General features: G+C 43.1%; 1 protein-coding gene across 4 annotated transcripts in view; it reads right to left on the bottom strand.

The window, feature by feature from the left end:
- The window catches only part of LOC144691892 (FYN-binding protein 1-like), a 241180-nt gene that overhangs the window by 50820 nt on the left and 178172 nt on the right, over positions 1–12188 (bottom strand). For 3 of the 4 annotated variants that reach the window (XM_078560469.1, XM_078560482.1, XM_078560476.1), the window contains 3 exons: positions 9983–10011; positions 8742–8817; positions 7583–7729 (listed from right to left, as the gene is read on the bottom strand). In XM_078560469.1, coding sequence (XP_078416595.1) covers positions 7583–7729; positions 8742–8817; positions 9983–10011 — 252 coding nt within the window. The remainder of the gene's footprint in view (positions 1–7582; positions 7730–8741; positions 8818–9982; positions 10012–12188) is intronic. The other variant, XM_078560490.1, reaches the window with a different exon arrangement.

The following is a 12188-nucleotide window of genomic DNA, read 5'->3' as shown; positions in this document are numbered from 1 at the left end:
ACCTGTCCTGCCACCTTCAATAACTTATACACATATATACCCAGATCCCTCTGCTCCTGCACCCCACTTGGGATTGTACTCTTTATTTTATATTGTCTCTCTATGTTCTACCAACCAAAATGAATCACTTCACACTACCCTGCATTAAATTTCATCTGCCACTTGGCTACCCATTCCACCTACCTATATATATCCTTTTGAAGTTAACACTATCTTTTTCACAGTTCACAATACTTCCACGTTTCATGTCATTCAAAAGTTTTGAAATTGTGCCCTGTACACCAAGGTTTAGGTCATTAATGTACATCAGGAAGAGCAGGAGAACAGGGATCCTAAGAGGGACCCTTAGGGAACTCCATTACAAACCTTCCTCCAGTCCGAACAGCAACTGTTCACTGCTACTCTATGTTTCCTGTCACTCAGCCAATTTCATATCCATGTTGCTACTGTCCCTTTTATTCCATGAGCTGTAACTTTGCTCACAAGTCTGTTGTGGAGTACTTTATCAAATGCCTTTTAGAAGTGCATGCACACCACATCAGCAGCATCATCATCAACCCTCTCTGTTACATCATCAAAAAACTCCAGCAAGTTCGTAAAACATGATTTGCCCTTAATAATTCCATGTTGGCTTTCCTTAATTAATCCACATTTGTTCAAGTGAATGCTAATTTTGTCCCAGATTATTGTTTCTAAAAGCTGAGCAAACACCAAGGTTAGACTAAGATAAAAGCAAAAAACTGCGGATGCTGGAAATCCGAAACAAAAACAAAAATACGTGGAAAAACTCAGCAGGTCTGGCAGCATCTGCGGAGAGGAACACAGTTAACGTTTCGAGTCCGTATGACTCTTCAACAGAACTAAGTAAAAATAGAAAAGAGGTAAAATATAAGCTGGTTTAAGGTGGGGGTGGGGGGACAGGTAGAGCTGGATAGAGGACCAGTGATAGGTGGGGATAAACAAAAGATGTCATAGACAAAAGAACAAAGGGGTGTTGAAGGTGGTGATATTAGCTAAGAAATGTGCTAATGGTGACATTAAGGGTAGAAAGCAGGACGAGCAAGGGACAGATAGCCTATTTCGATCCCTTCCCCCCACCCCACCCCCACTAGGGCTATCTGTCCCTTGCTCATCCTGCTTTCTACCCTTAATGTCACCATTAGCACATTTCTTAGCTAATATCACCACCTTCAACACCTCTTTGAACTTTTGTCTATGACATCTTTCGGCTATTTCCACCTATCACTGGCCCTCTATCCAGCTCTACCTGACCCACCCCCCCTTAAACCAGCTTATATTTCACCTCTTTTCTATTTTTCCTTAGTTCTGATGAAGAGTCATATGGACTCGAAACATTAACTGTGTCCCTCTCCGCAGATGCTGTCAGACCTGCTGAGTTTTTCCAGGTATTTTTGTTTTTGTTGTGGCCAAGGTTAGACAGACTGGCCTTAGTTGCTGGGCTTACCTTTACATCATTTTTTTGAGCAAACATTTTCAATTCTCCAGTCCTTTGGCGCCACCCCTTTATCTAAGGAGGATTGGAAAATTATGACTAGTCCCTCCACAATTTCTACCCTTACTTCCCTCATTATTTCATGAGAAAACTCTTGAATCCCACCTTCCATTGCCACTATCTCTTGCCAAAACTACACGAAAGTGAACATGCAATGGAATTAAGAAGACACTATTCTGATACAGAGCAATTAGAGTACAAGGCAGCCCAATCCCCTACTCTGTAAAACTCATCAATAGTATGTAAATGATTGAGAATTTAATGAACTCAACCTGACAACATGTGATTTATGGACCTTAATACAAAATATAGAGCGCAGTAGACATTGCATTTTTATTCTGTATATTAAGGAAACCCACATTTTTCCACATATTGAAATTATTTGTATACTGAAATGTTCATAATTATGCAATTTTCTTATTACTTTATATCTATCTAGCATCTTCAGATTTTTTTTTACTCTTTGATGGGATAGAGCCAGTATTTTTTGCCCATCTGTCATTTGCCCTTGAACTGAATAGCTTGCTGGGCCATTTCAGGGTGCAGTTCAGAGTCAACCACATTGATGTGGGTCTGGAGTCACATGTAGGCCAGATCAGGTAAGATCTCCTTCCTGACAGGGCATTTTTTCCCTTTTTTTCTTTGTTCATGGGATGTAGGCATCACTGTTTAGGCCACATTTATCGTCCATCCCTAATTACCCTTCAGAAGGTGGTGCTACTCCTGGCATGCCCTTCTGCACTCTTCATTGAACCAGACGAGATTTTAATGACAATCGAAGATAGTTTCATTACTGAGACTAGCTTTCAATTCCAGATTTATTAATTGAATTTAAATTCTGTGGTGGAATTCGAACCCATGTCTCCAGAACATTAGCCTGAGCCTCTGGATTACTAGTCACACAGAATCTTAACGGCACAGAAGGAGACCATTCAGCCCATTAGGCCTGCACCAGCTCTCCAAATGAGCATTATGACCTAGTGCCATTTCCCTGTCTTTTTCCTGTACCCCTGCACTTTGGGCTGCATTTTCCGGTTGGTGAGCGAGGGTGGGGCCCGCTTGCTGGCGTGCGTCCCGACGTCACCCTGCGTCATTTAGATTTTCAGTTCAGCAGGTGCGCAGCTGAATTGGCTGCGCACCCGCCGAACTGTCAAAGGCCTATTGAGGCCAGCTAACGAGTAATTAAAACAATCAACTGAGCTGCCCGTCCAACTTTAAAGTTGGCGGGCAGGCAAAGAGCCCAGCTTCAGAAAAAACATGACACCTCATCTATGGGTGGGATGAGGTTTCATGAAGTTTTAAAATTTATATAAAATGTTAAGTAAAAGAAATTGACATATCCCAGCTCATGTGACAGTGAACTTTTGAATCTTGAGCTGATCTCCCTGAAGCACTTTGCCTCAGAGAGATTTGTGCTCTCTTCCGCGCGCATGCACGAAAGAGCGCACTCCCGGCTCAGGGAATCCGCCCCCTGCCCGCACAGGGAGCGCACAGCACTTCCGGGCGGACGTCACGCTGGGCCAGCCTTAATTGGCCTGTCCACATAACATGGCGGCGCGCCCTCAATCGGGGGCGCCAATCGGGAACCCGCCTGCTTGCGCCGGCTCCCTCACAACCCCCTCGACGGGGGGAAAATCCTGCCCCTTGTTTCTATTAAAATAATGATCTAATGCCCTCTTGAATGCCTCAATTAAACCTGCCTCCACTACACTTCCAGGCAGTGGATTCCAGACCTGAACCACTCATTGTGTGAAAAAGATTTTTCTCACATCGCATTTGCTTCTTTTGCAAATCACTTTAAATCTGTGCCCTCTAGTTCTCGATCCTTTTACGAGTGGGAACAGCTCCTCCCCATCTACTCTATCCAATCCCCTCGTGATTTTGAAAATTTCTATCAAGTCTCCTCTCAGTCTTCTCCTGTCCAAGGAAAACAGTCCCAACCTCTCCAATCTATCCTCATAGCTGAAGTTTCTCATCCCTGGGACCATTCTTGTAAGCCTCTTCTGCACTCTCTCCAATGTGTTCACATCCTTCCTACAATATGTGCCCAAAACTGTACATAATATTCCAGCTGAGGTCTCTTATATAACTTGAGCATAACCTCCCTGTTCTTGTACTCTCTGCTCCTATTAATAAAGCCCAGGATACTATAAGCTTTATTAACTGCTCTCTCCACCTGTCCTGCCACCTTCAATGATCTATGCACATATACACCCAAGTCTTTCTGTTCCTGCACCCCCTTCAAAATTCCACCCTTTTTTATATTGTCTCTCCATGTTCTTCCTACCAAAATGCATCACCTCACACTTCTCCGCATTGAACTTCATCTGCCAACTATCTGCCCACTCCACCAACTTGTCTATGTCCTTTTGAAGTCCTACACTGTCTTCCTCACAGTTCACAACACTCCCAAGCTTCATATCATCCGCAAACTTTGAAATTGTTCCCTGCACACCAAGATCTAGATCAGGAATATACATCAGGAAAAGCAAGGGTCCCAATACCGACCCCTGGGGAACTCCACTACAAACCTTCCCCCAGCCCGAAAAATATCCATTGCCCATTACTCTCTGTTTCCTATTTTTCAGCCAATTTTGTAACTACGTTGCTACTGTCTCCTTTTATTCCATGAGCAATAACTTTTCTCACAAGTCGGTTGAGTGACACTGTGTCAAATGCTTTTTCAAAGTCCATGTACACTACATCAACAGCATTACCCACATCGACCTTTTCTGTTACCTTTTCAAAAAACTCCAGCAAGTTAGTTAAACACAATTTCCCCTTTAGAAATCCATGCTGGCTCTTCCTTATCAACCCATATTTTTCCATGTGACTACTAACGCTAACCTGAATAATTGTTTCTAGAATGTTGCCCACCACTGAAGTTAAACTGATTGATTGCTGGGCTTATCCTTACAACCTTTTTTGAACAAGGGCGTAATGTTTACAATTCTCCAGTCCTCTGGCACCACCCCTGAGTCTAGGGAAGACTGAAAGATTATGGCCAGTGCCCCTGCAATTTCTACTTTCACTTCCTTCAATATCCTTGGATGCATCTCATCCAGTGCCGGTGCCTTGTCAACTTTAAGTACTGACAGTCTATTCAGCACTTCCTCCTTATCAGTTTTGAACCCTTCTAGTGACAGAGTTTCCTCATCTGTCTAGTCATAATGCTACTATGTCATGACTTTCGATGCATCTGATTTGGTCCTGGTGACTGATCAGCTTTAAGTATAGCCAGCCTTTCTAAAATCCCCTCTCTAACAATTGCTAGCTCATCTAGTGTATCAACCAACTCCTCTTTCACTATGATTTTGGCAGCATCTTTTCCCTTGGTATAGACAGATGCAAAGTACACATTTAGTACCTCAGCCACGCTCTCCACCTCCATGCGTAAATCTCCTTTTTGGTCCCCAGTCGGTTCCATTCCTCCTTTTACCATTCTTTTACTATTTATATGTCTGTGGGACACTTTTGGATTATCTTTTATGGTGGCTGGCAGACTCTTCTCATACTCTCTCTTCGCTTCTCTTATTTTGTTTTATCACTCCTCCTTTGGAATTACTATATTCAACCCAGTTCTCACTTGAATTATCGACATGACACCCTTTTTCTATATTGTCTTACCCGCTATCTCTTTCATCATTCAGGAAGCTCTGGCTTTGTTAGTTCTACTTTTCCCTCATAGGAATGTACATTGACTGTACCCAACCCATTTCTTCTTTAAAGTAGCCCATTGTTCTGTTACAGTTTTGTCTACCAATCTTTAATTCCAGTTTCCCTGGGAGAAATCTGTTCTCACATAGTTGAAATTGTCCCTACTCCAATTAATTATTTTTACCTTGGATCTTCCCTGTCCTTTTCTATAGCTAACCTAAACCACTAATTGTTATACTAATTGTGACACTTGATCTGCCTCATTCCTCAGACCAGATCCAACATTGGACTTCCTCATTGGACTGGAAATGTCCTGATCTAGAGTATTCTCCCGAGCACAGTTTAGAAATTCTTCCCTCTCTCTGTCCTATTATCATCTGTCTATATTAGAATAATTAAAGTACCCCATTATAACCACTCTAATGTATTTGCACCTTTCTGTAATTTTTCCTTGGAAATTTGCTTCTCTATACCTTCCTCACTAGTGGCAGGCCTATAGAATATACCCAGTAGTGTAATGGCACCTCCATTGTTTCTTAGCACTAACCAAATAGATTCTGTCTTTGACCTTTGCATGACATCCTCTTTCTCCAGCAACAATAGTGTTCTTCGTAATCACTACTAGCACCCCTCCTCCTTTCTTTCCTTCCCTAGCTTTCCTGAGCACTATGCATCCAGGAATATTTAATATCCAGTCCTGCCTTTTTTTTGATCCTCTTTCTCCACCCCTCACCCCCTACTCAACTCAGCCTTTCATTCCTCTGAACATCAGACTAGTTCTGGAACAGCCTGGAAACCATGTAGAATCCATTTAAAATCATCTATTGATACAGCATAGAAGGAAACTATTCAACTCATTTTGGCTACACTGACACTTTGAAAGATCTATCCAGTTAGACCCCGTAACCCTGCAAATGTGTCTTTTTCGTGTAATCAATTCCCTTTTAAAACTTATGACAGAATATGCTTCCACCACCCTTTCAGCAGCACATTCCAGATTGCAACATTTATTTTTGCTAAAAGATCGGAGGAATTTTGAGTAGGTAGCATATGACAATATATTTCTAGATTGGGAATGCTGGCATCTCTTTCAGTTCCAATCAACAATTTTAGAGAAAAAGTGGAATCTTGCTACAAATGGTTCAGTTGCTAAGTCCTGAACATTCTCCTGAGAGGGCTGAAAATTGATACCCTATCTGACAATAGGGGTGAGGAAGAAAGCAAGTGCCCAGTGTAGTTCCCCTTTTGTATAGCTCATTATTTACAAAATATTTTCTGCAGTCCATCCCTAAATGCTCATCCACATGGCTCTGGATGTAGAGCACTAACATGTAGATAAAGGAAACAGACATTTGTTAGATAAGGCTATAAAGTGTTACCAAACTGGGGGGGGGGAAGTGGGGCGGTAAATGGAGTTAAGATACAGATCAGACATGACCAAAGTGAATGGAAGAACAGGTTTGAGGGCTGAATGGCCTCCTCCTGCTCCTATGAGAGGGTCCTGACATCCTCCTGATCTTCTACAATTTGTCTCTTGTAAAAAATACATATTGGCAGGTAAACTAGCAGGGGGAAACCCATACAGTATAACTTTGTTGGTTTCCCTTACATTGTATTCTTACGAATTATCCTGAGGAGTGCGAGATGAAAAGCTTCAACAAAACATCTCTTTTTTCAGAAATACTGAATTTCTGTACTACCATTTTTAACATTTTTGTTCTTGGGACACTGACAAGGCTGCCTTTATTGTTTGTCCCCAGTTGCTGTGAGGGCAGTAAAAGTCAACCACATAATGTGGTGGATTATATTCCCTGACCAGGCAAGGAGGGCAGGGTTTCCTTCCCTGAAGGACATTCATGAACCAACAATCCAACAGATTTTCATGGTCATTCTTTCTGATGACAGCCCATAAATGATCAGATTCATTGAATTCAATGTCACAGCTTGCCAGGGTAAGATTTGACTGGCTTGCCTGTCCAGTACTACAACCTCTATCAGACTCTTGTGGTGAATGTTTGGGATAGGGCATGGGGAGGTAGGGGGGAGAATCGCTTCCTAACAGGTGCACCTCCTGGGAGGTGGACAAAGATGAACACTAACATTGCCCAGAGACCATGTGAACTACTGGTGGGGGAAGATTGAGCGAACGTGAGGGCATAACTTAAGAAGTAATGAGCAAGAAAAATAAGTGCGAAAGAAATGGGCAGAAACTGGACATTTATCTCTGTAGTCTACTCTAACTGAATGTATAGAGATTTTGATTGGGTTAGGGTCAGCCTTGATATTGGTACTCATGATTAATGAGTCAGTGACAATTTTGAAGCACTCCATGCAGTTAGCACAAATCATCCAACACGTTAGTACCAAGTGCAGTTATTAGTAAAATGGTGCTCTTGTTGTTTGGTGTCTTACAGGAGTTGGCGTTCACCGCTTTCACCCTGAACTTCACTGCTCTCCTTTTCTTTCGCCTTTTTGTCTTTGTCATCTTTCTCCGCCTTCTTCTTCTTCAGGAGTCCCCAGGACCAGGACCCAAACTTTGAGGCATCCTGTGATGCAGGGCTTCAAAGCATGCAGGGCATTATTTACTGGTTAACAAATCTTAGGCTCAGTTGCACTTGGTCACCCCAAGCCATTTGTTCTTGACCACTACCATTGGATTGCAGTTATGACTGTTTGCAAAAAAATCGCAAAGCTCCGACTTTGGAATAAGGCTCTGTCATTATAATTTATTTTGGTGTTTAGTTTTTGATGCAGACCCTTTCATAGTAGTAATATCTGTGGACAGTCAGGATAATATCTATACTTGCATAGAGTATTAGAGTTCAGGATATGAGAATGCAAGGATAGAAATTCCAATCAGTGCTGCTGTATCAATTTATTCCTGCTGCTACTTTAAGAAGTGTTAACTTCCTTTCAAATTTGTTGCAAGTGCACTATGTGTTCATATGTCCTGGTCTTAATCCTATCGTTGCGAATATGCAGTGGGTTAATTGTATTAGATTTTGGATCAGCAATGAGCTATTGTATGTTCCAATGCTGCCAAAATCAATGGAGAAGTTTGATTCAAACCCCCATCACCTGGAAATATGCCGAGGGCTTGATCCATGTGCTATGTAAATGTTTCACTCCCTCCAGCCCCTCCGCCACCCTCAGCAGGTCTCAATTGTCAGCTCATCAGGTCAAGCACTGCGGAAACCAGCCCGCACACCAGAGGAAAGTTTAAAGTGACAGAGTAATCCAGCAAACTAATCCCTTAGCCCACCGTCCAACTGCCTTCTGTTGCCTGACCCTCCACAGCCCTCCCTTGTGATCACCACTCCACTCCTTCAACCTACCCAGACTATGAAGGTGGTGTAGCTGTCTGATTTACATCATTTGCTGAGCTTCTCCATAAAGGCAAGTCAACAAACTGACTAAAGTTAAATTAAATCTGACCATGAAAATGATTTGGGCCCCTGATCCCTTTCATTGGGCAGGTGATGGATCAGTTCAAAATCTAAACCCTGTTCCATAACCGCAGTCCAAGCTCACAGCAGCTTTAGGTTCACCCGCCCTCAGGCATGGTTCTTACCTAGGCACAATGTCTTCAGGTATACCATCAACGTCATCATAGATTTCTTCACCGGAAGGAGGAGAAGGAAAGACCCCTGAGATTGACAGGAAGACACAAAACTGTCAGGTCCACAGTTAGAAAGGTACAGGGAGGGCAAATTTGATGGATGGCAGTAGTAATTATATGTATTCATAATTAAAGTGTAAGTACTAGAGGTCATAAGCTATAGATGGGGGAAGGCAGGGGAGCAGGAAGAACATTTTCAGCTAAAGGATAATTGAAATGGGGAATGATTTAGCAGAGAAGAACGTTGAAGTGGAAAGTGTAAATGGTTCAGGAGACAATGGAAGGTGGTTCTCAAGCACAATGAGTGAGGGACATGTTGAGGAGTTGGGTAAAAATACAAGAACTAGGAGCAGGCCAGAAGACCCTGAGCCTGCTCCACCATTTAACAAGATCATGGTTGAACTTCCATATCGACTCTACTTTCCCACTCTATCCCCAAACCATTTGATTCCCTTAGTGCCCAAGTATCTATCAATTTCAGACTTGAATATACTCAAAGACTGAGCAACAACAATCTTTGGTGCAGAGAATTCAAAAGATTAACAACCCTCCATGAAGAAATTCCTCCTCATCTCTGTCCTAAGTGGCCGGGTATCTTATTATGTGACTGTGACTCTTGTTCTAGATACTCCAGCTAAAAGAAATAAGCTAGTGTTCATCTATCAAAGCAGGTTTGGGTTAATTGGCCTTTTTCCATTTCTAATGGCTCTTACATTCTGAGCCAATTCACTCACCCTACAGCAATGTAATGGGGAGGGATGAAGCTGAACCATGAGCTGAGTTTTGAAATGAAATAGTTGCTACTGAAGTGTCTCCCATTATGCCATAAGGATACACTGTGCGAGTGGTGGGAGTGGTGTTACTGAAGTGTCTCCCATTATGCCATAAGGATACACTGTGCGAGTGGTGGGAGTCGATTCATTTTGTTTTTGCAAAATGAAGATTACTGACCAGGCTACTCCACAGTGTACAGAACAGTGATCTCACTCAATTATTATAGGTGGTGATATATTTGGTATATTGGGTTGGAAATTGGGAGGTAGATGAGGGAGTGTAGGGATAAAGGACTTTGGCTTTACAATGTACGAGGAGACCTCAGAGAGATGCGGAAAGTGTTGACACATTCCCAGCATAAATTGCAAAGGTAGAACTTGACGTCCAAAATAGGGAATGACTGCTTATGTCATACTCACCACTGCCCCCTGTATTGCTCCCGGGACCCCTGGAGAACAATGGAAAGAAGTCCAAAATCAGCAACAGTTTGATACAGAATTAAAAACAAAAGTGGCATCTTACTAATTCCTTTTAGTAGTGACAAAGTATGGAAGGATCCTTCTGGTAATTTGGCTTAGTGTTAACTTGAGATAGGATGCATTTGCACACGTATTGCTCTTGACACATTCAGGCCAATATGTGTCTTGGAACAATGGACTGCATTAACTGTCCACCTGAGCATTATCTGTGCAGAATTATGAGCTGGGTTTAGACACATACAGAAACACATCATTGTGCTTTAAGAATCTCAGAATCCAGCAACTGACAAATCTAGGTAGAGATTTTCTTTAGTCAACACTCTCTCTCCCATAGGGCTGTTTCCTAGTCTAGTGACTGTTGCCATTTTACATAAAATTACATAGGGCTGCATCTTCTGGTCGGCGAGCAGGGGACAGGGCCCACTCGCCGGTGCGTAAAATGACACGGGGTGCCATCGGGCATGTGTCCCGAAGTCACCCCGCGTCATTTAGATTTTCAGTTTGGCAGGCACGCAGCCGAGTCTGTCAATGGCCACATAAGGCCTTTAAAAAAGTAATTAAGCTAATTAAAGGACCTGCCCATCCAACCTTAAGGTTGGTGCGCAGGCGAGGAGGCCAGGCGGCTTTTAAAAAAAACATGAAACCTCATTCATGGGTGGGATGAGGTTTCATGAGGGCTTTAAAATGTTTATGAAATGTTGAAATTAAAGAAATTGACATGACCCAGCTCATAGTGTCACATGAGGGGACATGTCAGGAATTTTTTTTCCACGCTTCCACAAATTTTTAAAACTTCCAGCGATCTCCCTGAGGCAGCACTTTGCCTCAGGGAGATCTGTGCGCTCTTTCGCATGCATGCACGAAAGAGCCCACTCCCGGCCCAGGGAATCCCCCCCCACCCACCCCGCCTGCACAGGGAGCGCACAGTGCTTCTGAGCAGACATCACGCTGGGCCGGCCTTAATTGGCCCGCCCACGTAAAATGGTGGCGCGCCCCCAATCGGGGACACCAATCGGGAACCTGCCCGCCCGCACCTGTACATCCCCCCTAATGGGGGGAAAATGTTTCCCATAGAAGTTTTGGCACACAAACAGGCCATTTGGCCCCACTGGTCCATCTGGTGTTTATGCTCCACATGAGCCTCCTCTCACTTTACTTTGCCTAACCCTTTCAACATATCCTTTTATTCCTTTCTCCCTAGGTAATTATAGGTAATTAGTCATAGCCTACAAAGGACCATTGGCACCTCTCTTCATTAGAGAGAGACAATTGGTTATATATAACTTGAGGAGCAGCACTCCGCATGTGAGGGGAAAGGCAAGGAGCTTCCCCTTAAATCCATCTATTTGCCTCAACCACTCCCTGTGATAATAAGTTCCACATTGTAACTCCCTGGAAAAAGAAGTTTCTCCTGAATTCCCTGTTGGATTTGTTACTGCTTCTCTTATAGATTCCATGTTTATAACTCGACATGTTCGCAGAGGCAAGGTTTGGGGACCCCTCAAATGTGCACTTGCTTATTGCCGGAGTTTAACCAGCCTACCAGCCAGAAGCACTAATAATCATCCAGCTGTATGTCCAGCCAGCACCAACCTACCCATTAAGGCAAAACTGTCCAACATTTGGACAACTGGGGCCAGATGCACATGTCAAAACTGGAAATGCAAACCTCTATGGACGGGAAAATGTGAGCTCACGTTTTACAAAATAAATGCAAGGCCACCTACAGGCCAATAAAACACAAAGACACCCTGCAAGTTAAATTCCTGAATGGTTACAGCATGGAAAGAGGCCATTCAACCCATTGAATCTGTGCTGGCCTTCTGCAAGAGCAATTTACTTAATGCTATTCCCCTGCTTTTTCCCATAGTGCTGCACATTTTTCCTTTTAGATAATGATCCAATTACCTTTTGAATGCCATGGCTGAATCTGCCTCCACCACATTCTCAGCACATTCCAGATCCTAACCATTTGCTGCGTGAAAATGTTTTTCTCATGTCGCCATTGCTGCTTTTTCAAATTACCTTAAATCTGTGTTCTCTGGTTCTCGATCCTTCCACCAATGGAAGCAATTTCTTCCAATCTACACTGTCCAGACCCTCATGATTCTGAATACTTCAATCTGATCTTCTCTTCTCCAAGAAA

Source organism: Cetorhinus maximus, chromosome 2 (assembly GCF_964194155.1).
Source record: "Cetorhinus maximus chromosome 2, sCetMax3.hap1.1, whole genome shotgun sequence".
NCBI classification, from domain to species: Eukaryota; Metazoa; Chordata; class Chondrichthyes; order Lamniformes; family Cetorhinidae; genus Cetorhinus; species Cetorhinus maximus.
Note: the sequence above shows the minus strand (reverse complement) of the source record. Positions and strands in the feature narration are given on the sequence as shown.